Source organism: Chelonia mydas, chromosome 11 (assembly GCF_015237465.2).
Source record: "Chelonia mydas isolate rCheMyd1 chromosome 11, rCheMyd1.pri.v2, whole genome shotgun sequence".
NCBI lineage: Eukaryota > Metazoa > Chordata > Testudines > Cheloniidae > Chelonia > Chelonia mydas.
In genome coordinates, this window is record NC_051251.2 from 1,205,493 (window position 1) to 1,224,520 (window position 19,028).

At 69.9% G+C, this 19,028-nt stretch overlaps 1 protein-coding gene across 1 annotated transcript; it reads right to left on the minus strand.

Annotated features, from left to right (window-relative positions):
* Positions 1 to 595: 595 nt before the first annotated feature.
* DES (desmin) lies at positions 596 to 16,196 on the minus strand. The gene is made up of 9 exons (XM_037912937.2): positions 15,441 to 16,196; positions 10,881 to 10,941; positions 10,247 to 10,342; positions 7,769 to 7,930; positions 6,835 to 6,960; positions 3,846 to 4,066; positions 2,863 to 2,906; positions 1,857 to 1,939; positions 596 to 1,468 (listed from the first exon to the last, which is right to left on the minus strand). The coding sequence occupies exons 1-9, from the start codon at positions 15,980 to 15,982 to the stop codon at positions 1,427 to 1,429; spliced, it is 1,377 nt and encodes a 458-aa protein (XP_037768865.1). The 5' UTR covers positions 15,983 to 16,196; the 3' UTR covers positions 596 to 1,426.
* Between the last annotated feature and the right edge of the window lie 2,832 nt (positions 16,197 to 19,028).

Here is a 19,028-nt window from a genome sequence, read left to right on the forward strand (position 1 = left end):
GACATTATCCCTGGACCGTGTAAAGAGAACACCCCGATTCTGCCCGCCTGGACTCCGTTCGGACTAGCGCCTTTCCTTGCCCCCTGCCGGGGTTCAGAGCGAGAGGTGCTGGGGAAGGGGCCCTACGGAACCAGGGAAGGCAGGACAATGGCCCCGATCAGCCCGCCTCTCCGCACCCAGCTTCCAAGGAGGGAAGAGAACAAGGGCTGGCTCCACGCAGGGGCCTTCCCCACAGCCACGTCTGGGAGCAAAGGAGGCAAACCCCCAAGGGACCCTAGAAATGGGAGGGGGGTTGGGAGAGCCTGGCGGGCCCGGCTGAGCTCAGAGACGGGACAAGCCAGCCCCCCCGGGGCGTGCAGGGAGAAGCTCAGCTCAGATGCGGAGAGCCATATGCAGGCCGGTCCGATGCTCCCACCCACCTCTGCGAGGGCTGGGCCCTCGGGTGCCACCCCGCTGGCTCCCCTGCCCTAGTCGCTAGCCCCTAGGAAAGGGGCGAGTCGCAGGATTGCCCCAGGAGAGGGGGTGCGCCGGGAGACCCGCCGAGGGGCCGGCAGGCGGGCGAGCCCGGCTCAGCAAGCAGGACTCAGAGGCGGGGTCGTGCTCCGTTGTTTATTTCAGCAGCCTGGGGGAGTCGTGTACACGCTGCGGGGCGGGGGCCGGGTGGGGGGGGCGGTGCCCCCAGCCTCTTGGCCTCTGTCCATTTCTCTCTCCCTCTCTCTCCCTCTCCTGCTTCCTTCACTTACACGGATCCTCTCTAGGCTCCCGCGGGTCCCACTGCTCCCTGCCCGTGGGGAGCCTCCTGCAGACTCACCCAGCCTGTCCCTGGCACAAACTCCCGGGGGGCTGGTCCCCCCGATCCTCGCCATCCCACGGAGCCTGCAGCAGCCCCAGTTCCCCAGGCGATGGGCACTACCGGGAGCTCCACGGCTTTGGTCCAGGCTGGGGGACGACGGGGGCTGGCCGGTCTCCGTCTCCCTTCCCAGGCTGAGCAGGGCTGGGCACCGCTGCGGTCTGCCCAGGAGAAACGCCAGCTCCGGGGCCCTGGGCCCGGGCGGAGGCGGGGCCCTGCCAGGCCCTGGGGGTGCGGGGGAGGTGCGCATGAGTACAGGGGGCATGGGGGTGGGATGCAGAATCTGCTGCTGGAAGCCTGCAATGGCCCCCCCTTCACCCACCCCGTGAGCCAAGGCCCTGTGTCCCCTGCTCCCCACGCCCAGCCCCACTCCTGACTCCGGGGCCCCCGGGGCAAGCTCCCAACACAGCACTTCAGAAGCAGGAGAGAGACGGGGGGCGTGGGGGCAGACGGGCGTGGGAAGTTCTGCCCAGGGGACAATGGAGGAAGGGCTGGGGCAGGAGGGGGGCAGGGCAGGGGCATCGGCGGGGACGGAAGGTGCCAGTCGTCTCTCCGCAGCCGCTCGGCCGGCGCCGTCTACAGCACCTCGTGCTTCTGCTCCGTGGCCTCGCTCACCACCTGCTCGGGGGAGAGCCCTGGTGAGACGGGGGCCCCAGGGCCTGGCATCCGGGCTGCCCCGGCGGCTGGCGCAAGGGGCAAACGCCACCCTCCCTTCAGGCCGGGTCGCCCGAGATCTCCGGCCTGCACAGAGACCGGGGACAGTCTCGAGGCGACTGCTTTGCACCAGCCGGGCCCGGGCAGATGGGTGGCCGGGAGCCTGGATCCCAGGCAAGGAGTCTGCGTTAGGCACAGCCGGGAGCCACTCGGCTTGGGCCAGGACAGATCCGAGCACCCCACCCGGAGCCCAGGGAGCCCTCCCTCCTGGGGGGACCCTGGGGAGCAGGGGCTGCTGGCCCACCCCACTGCCATGGCTAGAGCCCTACCCAGCTGCCCGCTCCCTGCTCACCTCCCCGTCACGGGTCTCAATGGTCTTGATCATCACGGTCTTCTTGGTGTGAACCTCTGAGCCGCGCTGCTCTGGGCTGGTCTCTGCAGGTGGGAGGAGAATCAGCCTGGGGCAGGGCAGGGGGGTGAGTGGCCGGGGTGGGGGCAGGGCTGGGCCCCAGGGGGTACAGGGTATGGGGCTGGGGGTAGGGGCTGGGTCATGGGGAGGATGGGGGCGGGGGCTGGACCATGGGGGGCTGGGCCATGAGGTACGGGGCGAGGGGCTGGCCATGGTGGGGATGGGGTGGAGGGCTGGGCCATGGGGGGTGCAGGTTGAAGGGGTGGGGGGCAGGCCCTGGGCCATGGGAGGTATGGGGCGAGGGGCTGGGGTGGGGCTGGGCCACGGGGGGGGGACGAGGTGAGGGGCTGGCCATGGGGGGTGCAGGTTGAGGGGGTGGGGCGCAGGGCCTGGGCCATGGGGGGTATGGGGCGAGGGGCTGGGGTGGGGCTGGGCCACGGGGGGGGGACGACGAGGTGAGGGGCTGGCCATGGGGGGTGCAGGTTGAGGGGGTGGGGGGCAGGCCCTGGGCCATGGGAGATATGGGGCGAGGGGCTGGGGTGGGGCTGGGCCACGGGGGGGGGGACGAGGTGAGGGGCTGGCCATGGGGGGTGCAGGTTGAAGGGGTGGGGGGCAGGGCCTGGGCCATGGGGGGTAAGGGGCGAGGGGCTGGGGTGGGGCTGGGCCACGGGGGGGGGGACGAGGTGAGGGGCTGGCCATGGGGGGTGCAGGTTGAGGGGGTGGGGCGCAGGGCCTGGGCCATGGGAGGTAAGGGGCAAGGGGCTGGCCATGGCAGTTGAGAGGGCAGGGGCACAAGGCGATGGGCTGGGGGCAGGCGGGGGCCGGCAGGGAGCACAGACAGCAGCTATGGGGCCCGTCCCACTCCCCCATGGCTTACGCCAGGCATGCCCCACCGCAGTGGGGCCAGGGAGCCCCCTGCAGCCCTGCTCGGCCCCTGCCCCGCACTCACCCCGGAAGTTGAGCGCCGAGAAGGTCTGGATGGGGAGAGTGATCCTGTAGCACACGGAGAAGGAAAAGGGGTCAGTGCCACGGCCACAGCTGAGAGAGGTCCCCTGGGCCCCACCGACACCGGGGTGGGCTGGCCAGGAGCACCCCGCCCTGGGGCTCCCCACCCTGGGCCATAGGTCATTGCTCCCTGTGACGAAGCGGGACTGTCCTTAACGTTTCCTCTGAATAGTGTGGGGGTGCCTCAGTTTCCCCTAGGCAGTTCTTAAGTATCTAGGGGGAGGGATAAGGGTGTATGATCGTTGCAGAGCCCTAGAGGGCAGGTGTGTGCAGGGGTCTGGACACAGAGAATGGCCGACACCCTGTTTTCTGGCCACTGATGGCCTGGGCCCTTCCCCCCTGCAAGGTGAGAGCTAAAGGGTTGGAGAACAAAGGAATCCGGTGCCCTCCTGGCCCGGGAAAGGGACAAAGCCCAGAGGAGGAGGGGCTGGAGAGAGTTTCAGTTTGGGGCTGGCTGGGACATGGAGTGAAGGGCAGACGTGGTTGTCTGGCTCACGGCCCCCCAAAATTGACCCGGCTGAGGGGTCCTGTTCTCTGCAGCTACAAGCTCTGTGTTAGACCATGTTCCTGTCGTCTAATAAACCTTCTGTTTTACTGGCTGGCTGAGAGTCAAGTCTGACTGCGGAGTTGGGGGGCAGGACCCTCTGGCCCCCCCAGGACCCCGCCTGGGCGGACTGGCTGTGGGAAGCGCAGGGAGGGGCAGAGGAGGCTGAATGCTCCGAGGTCAGACCCAGGAAGGTGGAGCCGGGGGAGCTGTGTGTCCTGCAGACAGGCTGCTCCCCGAGAGGAGACTTCCCCAGAGTCCTGCCTGGCTTCGTAGGGAGCCGTTCCAGAGCATCGCCCGGGGACTCTGTGACACTCCCCCAGAAGCCAACACCCAGGGGCAGCAGGGGCCAGGGCTGGGGCCGGGCTGGCAGACCCGCTCACCGGCTCTCCTCGCCCTCCAGCAGTTTGCGGTAGGTGGCGATCTCCACGTCCAGGGCCATCTTGACGTTGAGCAGGTCCTGGTACTCGCGCAGGTGCCGCGCCATCTCGTCCTTCAGGTGCCGGATCTCCTCCTCCAGCCGCGCGATAGTGTCCTGGTAGCCGCTCGCCTCCCCGGCAAAGCGCTCCTCCAGCTCCCGCATCTGCCGCATCAGGGAGTCGTTCTGCAGGGACAGCCCGTGTCAGAGCCGGCACCGCCAGCAGGGACAGTGGGAATTTTACGTCATCATTGTATGAAGCCTGTGTGTGCCTCAGTTTCCCCTCTGTGCTGCAGTCTCACCTGGGCAGGGGGAAGGGACCACTTGCACTTGGGGCAGGGTGAGACACAGGGGGCTGCAGGCCCAGAGGTCCAGCCCCAGGAGGCGAAGCCACTTGGCTTCCCCTGGAGGGAGAGCGAGACCCCTTGAGGGCCTGGACCACTGATGGGGCCTCCCAGAGCCTGTCCCCAAACTGGGGCCGTGACCGCGATCCTGTGGGTCTGTGACAGGGGGCAGAGCCAGGGGCAAGGAGACAGCCTACAAGGGGGTAACCCCATAGGGATGGGGCTGTGTATGGGGGGTCACCGCACCACACAGGCCAAACTGTTCTTAATGTTTCCTCTGAATAGTGTGGGGGTGCCTCAGTTTCCCCTAGGCAGTTCTTAAGTATCTAGGGGGTGGGATAAGGGTGTATGATCATTGCAGAGCCCTAGAGGGCAGGTGTGTGCAGGGGTCTGGACACAGAGAATGGCCGACACCCTGTTTCCTGGCCACTGATGGCCTGGGCCCTTCCCCCCTGCAAGGTGAGAGCTAAAGGGCTGGAGAACAAAGGAAGCAGGTGACCTCCTGGCCCGGGAAAGGGACAAAGCCCAGAGGAGCGGGGGCTGGAGGGAGTTTCAGTCTGGGGCTGGCTGGGACATGGAGTGAAGGGCAGACGGGGTTGTCTGGCTCACTGCCCCCCAAAATGGACCCAGCTGAGGGGTCCTGTTCTCTGCACCTACAAGCTCTGGTTTAGACCATGTTCCTGCCGTCTAATAAACCTTCTGTGTTACTGGCTGGCTGAGAGTCACGTCTGACTGCGGAGTTGGGGGGCAGGACCCTCTGGCTTTCCCAGGACCCCGCCTGGGCGGACTCGCTGGGGGAAGCGCAGGGAGGGGCAGAGGAGGCTGAATGCTCCGAGGTCAGACCCAGGAAGATGGAGCCGGGGGAGCTGTGTGTCCTGCAGAGTCTGCTCCTCGAGAGGAGACTTCCCCAGAGTCCTGCCTGGCTTCGTGGGGAGCAGATCCAGAGCATCGCCCGGGGACTCCAGACAGTCACCCCATAGGGATGGGGCTGGCGGTGTGAGTTATCTATTCGTGTTTTGAATCATGTGGGAGCTGGAGGGACCTGGTGCAGCTGAACAGATTGGTGGATGTGATGAAGTGGGAATGTTCTTAATATTTTCTCTGATTACTGTGTGCACCTCAGTTTCCCCTGTGTGTTACTCCAGTATCTCAGTGGTGGGATAAGGGGTGTGATCGTTGCAGAGAGTAGGTGTGACTGCGAGTGGCTTCCTGGGCAGAGAGAACAGCCGACACCCCGTATCCCGTCAACTGATGGCCAGGCCCCTCCTCTGCCAAGGGAGGTGCTGGGGAACAAAGAGACCAGGGGACCTGTTTGCCAGTGGGGGCCGGGGGGAAACAAAGGCCGCGGGGGGGCAGCTGGGGGTGACTGAGGCTGAGCTGCTGGAAGCTGGTGTCTCCTGTTTGGGGACTCAGAGGGGGCAGGGCCCTTTGGGGGGGAGGCCCCCCAGGGGTCCTGTCCAGGGGCATTCGCTGTGGGGAGCTCCTGGGGGGAGCAGGGGGCTGAGCGCTCCGAGGTCAGACCCAGGAGGGGCTGAAGCCGGGCAGGCTCCTGTCCCTGGGGAGTGGCCCTGAGGGGAGACGCTGCCCCAGAGCCCTGGCTGGCGTCGCTCCGCGGGTGCCCGAGCCCCCAGTCGGCGACTCTGGGACAGTGGGCAAGGCTGATGGGACTGGCACAGAACTAGTCTGGGGGGGTCTGACCCAGGTGTGGGGGGCAGGGTTGCTGGCTCTCTGCCAGCAGGGGCTGGGTGCCGGGCTGTGACAAAGCGGGACTGTTCTTAATGTTTCCTCTGAATATTGTGGGGGTGCCTCAGTTTCCCCTGTGCAGTTCTTAAGTCTCTAGGGGGTGGGGTAAGGGTGTATGATTGTTGCAGAGCCCTAGAGGGCAGGTGTGTGCGGGGGGGCTGGACACAGAGAATGGCCGACACCCTGTTTCCTGGCCACTGATGGCCTGGGCCTTCCCCCCTGCAAGGTGAGAGCTAAAGGGCTGGAGAACAAAGGAATCAGGTGGCCTCCTGGCCGGGGAAAGGGACAAAGCCCAGAGGAGGAGGGGCTGGAGGGGGAATCAGTTGGGGGCTGGTTGGAGACATGGAGTGAAGGGCAGACGGGGTTGTCTGGCTCACTGCCCCCCAAAATGGACCCAGCTGAGGGTCCTGTTCTCTGCAGCTACAAGCTCTGTGTTAGACCATGTTCCTGTCGTCTAATAAACCTTCTGAGAGTCTAATAAACCTTCTGGCTGGCTGAGACTCACGTCTGACTGCGGAGTTGGGGGGCAGGACCCTCTGGCTTCCCCAAGTCCCCACCTGAGCGGACTGGCTGTGGGAAGCGCACGGAGGGGCAGAGGAGGCTGAATGCTCCGAGGTCAGACCCAGGAAGGTGGAGCCAGGTGAGCTGTGTGTCCTGCAGACAGGCTGCCCCCAGAAAGGAGACTTCCCCAGAGTCCTGCCTGGCTTCGTGGGGAGCAGATCCAGAGCATCGCCCGGGGACGCCCGGACACCCTGCACTTCACATCTCTGGGGGCCGTTTGCCTGGACAGCGGGTTCACGGGCAGCTCTGCCAGCCAGTGAGTCCCAGCCGCTGCCCGCCCCCTCCCCGGCCGTGCCCGCTGCTCACCGTGCCCTTGAGGGCGTCGATCTCGCAGGTGTAGGACTGGATCTGGTGCCGATACTCCATCATCTCCTGCTTGGCCTGGCGCAGGGCGTCGTTGTTCTTGTTGGCGGCCTGGGTCAGATCGGACACCTGCGGGTCGGGGCCCAGAGAGGGCAGATGAGCTGGCAGCCGGGGCACGGCTGGGGCTCACGCGGGCACTGGGCTGGCGCTGCTCTGAGCTCACCGCAGGCCCCGGGGGCAGCAACTCCGCCCCAGAGCCCCACGCCGTGACCTGACCTCAGCCGCCCTGCCCCACACGGGGCCCTGCGGGGCCTGGGAGCAGCTGGCAGCCAGGAGCCAGCTACGGGAGCACGGGGCAGTGGTGGGAACAGAGGTCCCCAGCCCAGCCCCCGCTCCTTGGCAGCAGAGCCCAGCCCCCGGCCCAGCGCAGCCTCCCCAGGCCCAGCATGGCCCCCCAGCCTAGAGCAGCCCCCCAGCCACCCCCCGGCCCAGCGCAGCCCCCCCAGGCCCAGCACAGCCCCCCAGTCACCCCCCCAGCCCAGCGCAGCCCCCCAGTCATGCCCCCCAGGCCCAGCGTAGCCCCCCCAGTCACCCCCCAGCCTAGAACAGCCCCCCCAGTCACCCCCCCGACCCAGCGCAGCCCCCCAGTCACGCCCCCTGGCCCAGCACAGCCCCCCAGGCCCAGCACGGCCCCCCAGCCTAGAGCAGCCCCCCCAGTCACCCTCCGGCCCAGCACAGGCCCCCCCAGTCACCTCCCCAACCTAGAGCAGCCCCCCCAGTCACCCCCCCAGCCCAGCGCAGCCCCCCCAGTCATGCCCCCCAGGCCCAGCGTAGCCCCCCCAGTCACCCCCCAGCCTAGAACAGCCCCCCCAGTCAGCCCCCCAGGCCCAGCGCAGCCCCCCAGGCACCGACCCCCCCCAGCGCCGCCCGGCCTGACCTTGGACTTGTACCACTCCTCGGCCTCGGAGATGTTCTGGGCGGCGATGGTCTCGTACTGGGCGCGGATGTCGCGCAGGGCGGCCGTCAGGTCCGGCTTGGACACGTCCATCTCCACCTGGACGTGCTGCTCCTGCAGCTGGGCCTGCAGGTCCCGGAGCTCCTGGGGCCGAGGGGCAGCGTCAGCGCAGCGACCCCTGCCCCTGCCCCTGCCCCTGCCCCAGCCTGCCCCAGCCCCAGCCCCAGCCTGCCCCAATCCTGCCCCCGCCCCAGCCCCAGCCTCAGCCCCAGCCTGCCCCAATCCTGTCCCAAGCCTGCCCCAGCCCTGCCCTGCCCTGCCCCTGCCCCCACTCCAGCCCCAGCCTGCCCCAATCCTGTCCCAAGCCTGCCCCAGCCCTGCCCCTGCCCCCACTCCAGCCCCAGCCTGCCCCAACCCCGCCCCAGCCCCAGCCCTGCCCCACCCCGCCCCACACCCCAGCCCCCAACCTCAGCCCCAAGTCCCTGCCCCCAGCCCCTCACACCCCAACACTGGCCAAAGCCAGCCCTGATTTGGGGACCATCCCCACCGGGCAGGGCCTCAGGGCAGTAACTGGGGGGGGACGTGGCCCTGGAGCAGTACTGGGGGGGTGGGGCCCCAGGACAATAACGAGGGGGTGAGGCTCCAGGGCAGTAACTAGGGGGTGAGGTCCCAGGGCAGTAATTTGGGGGGGTTGAGCTCTAGGGCACTGATCAGGTGGGCAGGGCCCTGGGGCGGTAATAAGGGGGCAGAGCTCCGGGGCATTAATTGAGGGCGTAGCCCCAGGGCAGTAATGGGTGGGGCAGGGCACTGGGGCAGTAACCAGGGGGTGGGGTCTCAGGGCAGTAACTAGGGGGCAGAGCCCCAGGGCAGTAACGGCGGGCGGGGCTCCAGGGCAGTAATGGGTGGGGCAGGGCCCCGAGGCAGTAATTAGGGGGGCATGAGCTCTGGGCAGTAATGTGTGGGGCAGGGCCTCAAGGCGGTAATCAGGGGGGTGGGGCCCCAGGGCAGTAACGGGGGGCGGGGCCCCGGGGTGGTACTTGGGGGCATGGGGCTCCGGGGCAGTAATTGGGGGGGTGGGGCTCTGGGGTAGTAATCAGGGGGGCAGGGCACCAGGGTAGTACTTGGGGGGGGGCATGGGGCCCTGGGGCAGTAATCAGGGGGCGGGGCCCCAGAATAGTAATTGGGGGGCGGGGCCCTGGGGCAGTAATTGGGGGGCAGAGCTCCGGGGCAGTAATGGGTGGGGCGGGGCCCTGGGGCAGTAATCGGGGGGTAGAGCTCCGGGGCAGTAATGGGTGGGGGAGGGCCTCAAGGCGGTAACTGGGGGCATGGGGCCTCAGGGCAGTAATGGGTGGGGCAGGGCCCCGGGGTAGTAATCAGGGGGGCAGGGCACCAGGGTAGTAATTGGGGGGGCATGGGGCCCCGGGGCAGTAATCGGGGGGCAGAGCTCCGGGGCAGTAATGGGTGGGGCGGGGCCTCGAGGCGGTAATTGGGGGTGGGCAGTAATTGGGGGGCGGGGCCCTGGGGCAGTAATCGGGGGTAGAGCTCTGGGGCAGTAATGGGTGGGGGAGGGCCATGAGGTGGTAATTGGGGGGCGGGGCCCCAGGGCAGTAATCGGGGGCAGAGCTCCGGGGCAGTAATGGGTGGGGGAGGGCCATGAGGTGGTAATTGGGGGGGCGGGGCCCCAGGGCAGTAATCAGGGGGCAGAGCTCCAGGGCAGTAATCGGGGGGGTGGGGCCCCGGGGCAGTAATTGGGGGGCGGGGCCCCAAGGCAGTACTGGGGGGTGGGGCCCCGGGGTAGTAATCGGGGGGGGTAGAGCTCCGGGGCAGTAATGGGTGGGGGAGGGCCTTGAGGTGGTAATCGGAGGGCGGGGCCCCAGGGCAGTAATCAGGGGTAGAGCTCCAGGGCAGTAACGGCAGGTGGGGCCCTGAGGCGGTAATCGGAGGAGGTGGGGCCCCAAGGCAGTAATTGGGGGCGGAGCCCCGGGGCAGTAATCGGGGGTAGAGCCCCGGGGCAGTAATCAGGGGCAGGGCCCCGGGGTAGTAATTGGGGGTAGAGCTCCGGGGCAGTACTGGGGGGTGGGGCCCCAAGGCAGTAATCGGGGGGGGGGGCCCCGGGGCACTAATGGGGGGTGGGGCCCCGGGGCGGTAATGGGGGGGGCAGGGCCCCGAGGCGGTAATCGGGGGTAGAGCCCCAGGGCGGGAACGGGGGGCGGGGCCCCGGGGCGGGAACGGGGGGCGGGAACGGGGGGCGGGGCCCCGGGGCGGTAATGGGGGGGGCGGAGCCCCGGGGCGGGGACGGGGGGCGGGAACGGGGGGCGGGGCCCCGGGGCGGTAATGGGGGGGCGGGGCCCCGGGGCGGGAATGGGGGGGCGGGGCCCCGGGGCGGGAATGGGGGGCGGGGCCCCGGGGCGGGAACGGGGGGCGGGAACGGGGGCGGGGCAGGGCTCTCCGTGCACCTACCTCCTCGTGCACCTTCTTGAGGAAGGCGATCTCCTCCTGCAGGGCCTCGATGCGTCGCTCCAGGTCGATGCGCGCCAGGGTGGCCGCGTCCACGTCCTGCCGGCCGAGAGGGAGCCGGGCTCAGAGCCGGGCAGCCGCAGGGCTGGGCCAGAGCGCGGGCAGCGGGCCCTGCCCTGCCCGCGCGGGAGCCGCCGAGGTGCTGAGTGACACCGATGGCACCGGACGGGGGGCGCGCCTGGCCAGGGCCAGGGGGGAGCCCAGCTGGGGCCATGGGGGGCGCCTGGCTGCCGGCGGTCACATGTTTGGGGTGAGGGCGAGCTGTGCCCCACACGCTAACCCTGCAGCCACGCTGCTCTGTGCCCACGGGGCCCCTCCTGCTGGGGCTGGGGTTGCGGGCGGGGGCAGGAGCCCCACCTGCCGCCGGTCGGAGCAGCTGAGCCCTGGGGTGCCGAGTGCGAGGAGGGTGGGTGCCCAGGCCGGGGGGCGAGGGAGGGTCTCTGGCCTGGGGACTCTGCTGGGGAGGGGGCAGGGAGCCCGATTCTCTGGTCCGCACCCACAGCCCCAGGGGGGCCCCCAGCCCTCCCCCTCCCCGTGCCACGGCCCGGCAGGAGAGGCTGGAGACGCTGGCACTTACTGCTCGGAAGGCAGCCAGGTTATTCTCCGCTTCCTCCTTCAGCTGGATCTCCTCCTGCAGCCTGGGGGCAGAGAGGGGGCGTCAGACCGGGGGCTGGGGGGCAGGCAGGGCGAGCCGGGGCGGGGCCGTCCATGGGGCAGGTGGAAGGACAGCCCAAGGCCAGAGGGAAGAAGAGGGACAGACAGGCTGCCACGGGAGGGGGCTCCCTGCCCCGCGTGGGGTCCAGGCCGGCTCAGCCCCCAGGCGCTGGAGGCCCCTTGTTCCGCATTCCCGGCGGGCTGGCTGGGGGCCAGCGGCCTGGCCTCCTGTTCCCTATTATAGTCAAAACCAGAGCCCAGCACAAAGGCTGAGGTCACCCCGCGCCGCACCGCCTGCCCCTTCCTTATAGGGGAGCGGCTGAGGGGCTGGGGCCAAGCGCAGCATGGCTGGGGGGCCAGGGGGATCCGCAGGGGTAGGATGCAGAGCGTTGGGGCTGTGATGCCAGGGGCAGGGAGATGAGATTCAGGGACACAGGACTCCGATATGGGGGGAGGGGGGCACATGGGGCCCCAGCTTGTTAGACGGGGGGCTCACATGGGGCATGAGAACTCCAGACAGTGAGGGGGGGCGCATGGGGCACAGGGACCCCAGAGAATGAGACAAGGGCACACGGGGTGCAGGAACCCCAGCTTGTGAGATGGGGGTGCACATGGGGCAGTAATCGGGGGGCACAGAGACCCCAGGCAGTGAGGGGAGGCACATGGGGCTCAGGGACCCCACCTTGTCAGACTGGGGAGCACATGGGGGCTCAGGGACCCCAGAGGTTGAGAAGGGAGGGCACATGGGGTGCAGGAACTCAGGATGGTGGTATGGGGGGATGGAGGGTACATGGGGTGGGGGGACCCTGGCCAGTGCGATGGGGGGCACATGGGGCTCAGGGACCCCGGACAGCGATACGGGGGGTGAGGGTGCACGTGGTGCAGGGACTTCCCACGCAGTCAGTGCAAAGGGGGCTGGCCAGGCAGCCGTGGGTCCTGCCCGGAGATGCTGCGGCTCGGGCTCCCAGTGCAGGTTGCGGATTCGTGGTGGGGCGCCAACGCCAGCTGCTCCGGCCTGCGTTCAGTTTGGTGACGTTCAGCCATGGCGGTGCCCAGAGACAAGCGCTCCCCCGGCCCAGCCCCCCCAGCGCAGCTCATGGCTCGGGGCCGGCCCTTGCCTGCTGTGGGGGCCGGTCACCAGGGCTTTGGGTCTCTGCTCCGCTTCCTTTGGGAGGAGATGCAGCCGGCCCCTCAAGGGGCGAGGGGACAGGGAGGAGGCGGCCTGCACGGCCCCCCCAGGCCCTGCTCTCTGGAATCACGGCCCCCTCTGTCCCTGCAGCCCCATGGTGCCAGCCCCAGGACACCCAGCGGTGGATGAGACTGGGGGTCTTGGCACACCAAGGCTGAGCGGGCGGGGGTGGCACGGACCAGTCCCTGGGTTGAACGCGGATCTTCCAGCCACGTGGGAGGGGTTCCCCCGCCCGGCCCAGACATTGCTGTGGTGCCCCCGGGCCTGGGCCTGACCCTGAAGACCCTGTCTGTGGGATGGGCCCCACACAGTGCCACAGGGGTCAGGAAGCCGCCTAGTCTGCCAGTCCCACAAGGTCTCCTCTTTGCTGCCCCTTTCCAGATTCACCCCCTTGGTGCCAGGGCTGGCTCCCGCCCCTCTCCTGTGCGCTCAGCCGGTGCCCGCCCGACCCCACAGCCGGCCGGCCCAGCTGCTGTGTGGAAGCGGGCACTGGACCGGCCTGGCTCAGAACGTGCCCGGAGACCAGCCGTGGCACTGGGGGCCCGGGGCCCGCCCTGATCTCGCCCGAGGAGCTCCCCTGCCCGAGCCAGCCGCCCCCAGAGCATCCGCTGCCCCTGGTGGGGGTGTGGGATCAGCGCTGGGACCGTGGGGAGCCCCTCTGAAAGCCAAGTCCTGCTCCCCCCCCAGCATGCAGGGCGGGGCTCCCTCCCCAGCGTGCAGCTCCACCCCCCAAACGCGCAGGGCGGGGCTCCCCCCACAGCATGTAGCTCCCGCCCCAGCTTGCCGCTCCCCCGCCCCCCAGCGTGCTCCCTCTGAGCCTCTGGCGGCGCTGGGACTGGCCCCCCCGAGAGCAGAGACATCCTGCCCCTTGCACGCCCCGGAACCAGCTCAGGGTTCCCACCATTCCAGCTGCGACCCTCGGTGTGGCTGTGGGCGGGGAGGCTGGCCCAGGCCCAGACAGGTTTCCAGCCCTGCATGAACCTGATGGTGCCTGCTGGGACCCTCCCCTGGAGCCTGGGCCCCACGCCCGAGGGGGCTCGCGGCCCTCGGCGCCCGGGCACCGTGCCAACGCTCCTGCTATGGTGGCCGTGGCGCTCTGGCTGTGCGGGCCTGGCCCCGGGGCAGCTGGTGGGCTGCATGCCCCCAGGAGGGCCCAAGGCAGCCCAGTGTGGGGCCCGGGGAGAAGAGCGGTCCCCGCAGGCCGCGCAGCCGGGCCAGGCTCTCCACTCAGGCCCAGGCTTGGCACAGGAAGGTGGGGGGGTCTCTGTCGGAAGTCAGAGCAGCGCTTTGCGCAGCTGGAACGAGCCAGCCCCCCTCTTGGCATGGCCCCAGCGCGAGAGGCTGCAATGGGGCAGCCCTGTGCCAGCTAGGGAGCCCCCCGATGGTTGGGGCCGACCCCACGGCGCTGCACTCCTGCACCGCATAACGGGACCGCTACGGGGATGGGGGGGCCCAAAACGCCCAGGGTGCGGAGGAGCAGAGAGCAAACAGGGGCCCGGGGGGCCCACGGGCTGCCCCAGGGATCACGCTGCACTGCTCGGGTTCCTGCGCTTTCGGGTGGGCAGCGCCGGGCACCGCCACAATCTCCTCCACGGGCACCGGCTCCTCCCTCCCCAAGGCACCGCGGCCCTGGGCTGAGGGCAGCTGAGCGCCACGGAGCTCTGGGTCTGGGTAGGGGGCTCCCAGGTACCCCCCCTTTCCTGTAACCCCTGGGGCCCCTGGCTCCCCGGGACGAGATTTCAGAGGGTGAGACCCCTGCACAGCCAGGCCCCGGCACCCTGGGAAAGCGGTGAGCTTGGAGAGCGAGGGCCAGTGGGGCCAAGCCACGCCACGGCCCCATGGAGCAAGGGGCCGTGGGGCTCCTGGGTGCAGGGGGATCCCACAACAGGATGTGCCCCCTTGTCCCCTGCGTCCCTGCTAGGGAGCGGGAGGGGTGGGTCGGACGGCGGAGACAGACAGAGGCAGGTGGGAGGGGAGGCTGCTGGGAAGGGTCCTGGGCATTAGGGACAGGATGGTGCTGAGCGCTGGGGGCGGGTGCTGGGTGCTGGGGAGGGGGCAGGGGGCTGGGGAATGGTGCTGAGCTCTGGGCGCACATCGACCTCTGGCCTGGCTAGCCCAAGGCTTGTGGTAGTGGGTTACAATGGCTGCGGGAAGGGGGGCTGGCGAACGGGGCTGGGGGCTCTGGCCCCATCTGTCTGCACTGCCCAGAGCCAGCCGCGCTGGCCCAGACTGGGGGGGCTGGCCAAGCCGCCCGCGCCGTGGGGCCAGGTCTGCAGCCCTGCTGCTGCAGGGCCTGACCCCCTAGCGGGTTCCTGTGCCCCCAGGAGCCAGGTACCTGCCCCCTGGCTGGGCGGGGCGACCGAGACCGCCGAGGCAGGAGCTGCCCTACTGCAGCCAGCCCCAGCGTTGCTACGGGTGGGGTGTTCCCGGCTCCCCACAGCGGCTGCACCGAGCCCCAGGGGTGCCTGGGGCCTGGGACTCCCAAGGACAGACCTGCCCCGTCGCTGGGCGGAGGGGACAGAGCGGCTGGGAACGGAGCCGGACAGAGGAGGGGGCTGGGGCTGGGGCAGGGCCACTGAAGCTGGGCCATGTGAGGGGCAGTGATCGGGGTGGGGCGCAGGGATGGGGGTGTGGGGCTCAGTGACGGGGCATGGTGACAGGGTGTGGGGGATGCAGGGCTGGGGTGTGTGTGGGGCGCAGGGATGGAGCATAGGGACGGGGTGTGTGTGGGGTGCAGGGATGGGGGGGTGGGGTGCAGTGATGGGGCTCAGTGATGGGGATATGGGGGCGCAGGGATAAGGTGTGTGGGGCGCAGGGATGGAGCATAGGGACGGGGTGTGCGTGGGGCGCAGGGACGGGGGTGTGGGGCTCAGGGACGGGGGTGTGAGGTGCAGGGATGGGGCACAGGGACAGGGAGTGTGGGGGAGCAGGGATGGGGTGTGGGGGGGCACAGTGACGGGGCATGGTGACAGGGTGTGGGGGATGCAGGGCTGGGGTGTGTGTGGGGCGCAGGGATGGAGCATAGGGATGGGGTGTGTGTGGGGTGCAGGGATGGGGGGGTGGGGCTCAGGGATGGGGCTCAGTGATGGGGATATGGGGGCGCAGGGATAAGGTGTGTGGGGCGCAGGGATGGAGCATAGGGACGGGGTGTGTGTAGAGCGCAGGGACGGGGTGTGCGTGGGGCGCAGGGCTCAGGAACGGGGGGCTGAGGGCCCCCCCCAGCTGTCCCCCGCCCGGCGCCCCCCCCCAGCTGTCCCCCGCCCGGCGCCCCCCCGCCCGGCGCCCCGCCCTCACCTCTGCTTCAGCTTCTGCAGGTCGTCGAGCAGGTTGTCGCGCTCCACGTCGGCGCGGGCCCGCTGGCTGGTGAGCGTGTCGACCTGCAGCCGCAGGGCCCGCAGCTCCTCCTCGAAGAGGTGGGCCACGTGCGTGGGCTCCTTGCCCTTGAGCTGGTTGAGCTGGGCCACCAGCAGGGCGTTCTGCTGCTCCAGGAAGCGCACCTTCTCGATGTAGCTGGCGAAGCGGTCGTTCAGCTCCTGCAGCTCCACCTTCTCGTTGGTGCGGGTCTGCAGGAACTCCTGGTTCAGGGCGTCGGCCAGGCTGAAGTCCAGCAGCTCCCCGCCGCCCTGGTAGGCGCGCAGCGGGGCCACGCGGGTCACCCGCAGGCTGGGCAGGCTGGGCACGGCCGCGCCCCGCGACACCTGGTAGACCCGGGAGGAGACGGAGCTGGCCAGGCCCTTGCTGCCCAGGGAGGAGCGGGAGAAGGCCGGGGAGCCCCCGCCGAAGGTGCGGCGGTAGGAGGAGACCCGCTGCTGGCTGGAGGAGTACGACTGGCTCATGCTGGCGGCTGGACGGAGCCCGGGCGCAGGCTGCGGCTGGGGTGGCTGCAGAGCGAGCGGGAGCCGAGCGAGAGGAGTCGGGGAGGGACCCAGGCTCCGGCTATTTGTATCCCTCTGACATCAGCCGGCCCAGCCCCGGAGTGACAGCGCAGACAGCTGGGGCTTCCAGGGGGCAGGGCGGGCCAGCGGGCAGGGGCAAGGACTGGCCGGTCAGCACTGGGACTACCGCTGGGCCCCGCTGGCCCCTCACAGCTTGGGGTCCCCAGCCCCCCGCAGCCCAGTGTCCTCTGGCCCCCTGCAGCCCAGAGCCCCCAGCCCCCCCGCAATCCAGAGCCCCCAGCCCCCCGCAGCCCAGAGTCCCCCACAGCCCAGAGCCCCCGGCAGCCCAGTGTCCCCAGCCCCCCGCAGCCCAGAGGCCCCAGCCCCCCGCAGCCCAGAGCCCCCCGCAGCCCAGAGCCCCCAGCCCCCCACAACCCAGAGCCCCCAGCCCCCCCGCAGCCCAGTGTCCTCTGGCCCCCCGCAGCCCAGAGTCCCCGGCAGCCCAGTGTCCTCTGGCCCCCCGCAGCCCAGAGCCCCCGGCAGCCCAGTGTCCCTGGTCCCCCGCAGCCCAGAGCCCCCAGCCCCCACAACCCAGAGCCCCCAGCCCCCCGCAGCCCAGTGTCCTCTGGCCCCCCGCAGCCCAGTGTGTCCAGGGGGCTGCCTGGGTCTCCCCACCCATGGGTGCTCTTGTCTGGAACGTATGGCACGTGCTGGGTGCCAACTGCCCCGCCTCGGCAGGGCTTATCCTCTGCCCCAGCCGCCCTGCTGGGGGGAGCCGAGACAAGCCGCCTGCAGGAGGCAAGGGTCTGGCGACTGGACGGTGCCGCTGGGGGAAGGGGTTGCTGCCAGGGCCCCCAAAGTGCTGCGTACACCGAGCAAGGGGCTCCCCCGGGGTGATCGCCTGCCCCAGCCGGGCCAGGGGAGCGGGACACTCCCAGCACCGCAGGCTGCCTGCGCCTTGGGCAGGCGCTGGGGGTAATGCAGCCCACGGGGGAGAGTCGCTGGGCAGGACCCCCCGGACCAGGCCGGGGAGGTGTGATGGGAGGCCTCGCTCTCAGCTTCCATCGCGCCCCTCACTGGGTGGCCCCTCGGGACACGGGCAGGGCAGCTCAGTCCCACGGGCACCAACTGCAGCCCCGGCTGAGAGGCCAGGGTCTCCCTGCCCCCTAAGGGGCCCTGCTGCCCCAGCCCGGGGCTCCTCTGCCCGGCGTGGCCCAGCCATTCCCCCCCGCCCCATGACCCTGGCTCCCCGTCCCAGGCCCGGAGGCCCCCGGGAGGCCCCCGGACGCGTGGGGCTCTCCATACACAGCCATCTGCCCAGCTGGGGCAGGGGCCTGGGCCAGCCCCACCCCAGGGGGGTGCAGACCCACCTGCTCCCCCGCACCGGGCTGAGTCACTCTGGGAGGGGTGACAGGAGCCCTGACGCCGTCCCCAGGGCTGCCCCCTCCCCCTGCAGCCCCTGCGCGGGTGGGCCGGGGCCGGAGGGGGCCGGTGACATCAGGGGCCGCTCCCCGGCCAGCACATTCCCAGGGCAGACGGCTCGGGACCGAAATAGCCGAGTGGCTCAGACCAGCCTCACGCTCGGTATTTATAGCCCAGGAAACTGATGAGCACGGGGCCAGTTAACCCCTCCTGCTCCCCGGGCCTGAGCACCAGGGGCCAAGCGCTGGGGCTTGTTCCTCGGCCCCCAGGGACGCTGCCACGACTTGCTAGGTGGGGGGGCGAACCCCCAACGCACACACACCCGTCCCTCAGAGTTCGCCGTCACATGGGGCTGAAGCCAGGAGCTTTGTGGACAGACGATGCCGTGGCTGGCGCAGGCCAGGTGCCCTCGGAAACAGCTCAGGCCGGCCCGGGTGGCAGCGCACCAGGGCTCGGTGCCCGGCTGCGGGAGCTCTGCCCACGGCCCCTGGCTCGGTGCCAGACACGCCCCCCCCCTCACATCTGGAGCAGGGCTCCCGGGCCATGGGCACATTGGCCGTCCCCCACTTCGGCCACATCCCGGCCGTCCCCCGAGGGGTCCCGCCCGGCCCGGCCTTAGGGGCCGCCCAGGGGCCAAGGGGGTGCCATGCAGCAGTGCGGGGTCTCCGCCCGGCGTAGGGTCAGCAACCGCCCCCTGGGAGCGCCCCATCGGGGGAGCAGATTTCTTCCTGCTTCCTCCTGGCGGCGGAACATGGGGGGCGAGCGGGGACACACAGATACTGCTGCCCCCAACCTCCCTCTGTGCCCCCCAGGGGCTGTGAGGGGCGAGCGAGGAGCAACCAAGGGCTTCGTGCACCCAGGTCACTATCCCCACCTGGGCTGAGCGGCGAGACGTCCGGAGCTGCTGCTCTCTGCCCCCCCTTACGCAGAGGAAAAGTGACCTGGCTGCAGGGAGCCCTGATGTTGCTCCTCGCTCCACCCCCCCAGCCCCCTCACTCCCCCCCCAGCCCCCGAGGGGAGCGAGGAGCAGCAGCTTTCGAGGGGGGAGCGAGCAGCTCTTTGGTGGCTTCCACAGACAAGGAGGCAGGGGGCCCAATCCTGCCCCCGGGGAGCGTCTGGAGCCCACCCCACACCCAGCCCAGATTCCCCCTTTCCAGGGGAGCTCAGACAGCAAAGCCCTGCCCCAGGGCGATGCTCCACAACCCCCCCTCCGCCCCCGGCTGGAGACAAGAGGCCCTGACCACTTGGCATCATTGTGGGCACAGGGCAACTCAGCCCTAGCCAGGATCCGGGAACCTGCCAGCCAGCTCCAGGGGACACTGAGGCACAGAGCAGTCACGGGACTAGCTTCAGGTCACACGCTGAGTCAGCGGCAGCCCCAGGAAGAGGACCCAGGAGTTCGGGCGCAGAGTCTGTGCCTCGATTGTGCCTCCCCGTGGGGGAGGGGCGACTGCTTCTAAACAGCCTGCTCTCACCCACCCCCACCCCGGGGATCCTTCCCCCCGGACCCTCCCTGCAGGGGCAGCCCAAGGGGCCAGTTGGAGCCCCCCGGGCAGCCAGGCCCCCCGAGCTGACGCCCCTCCAG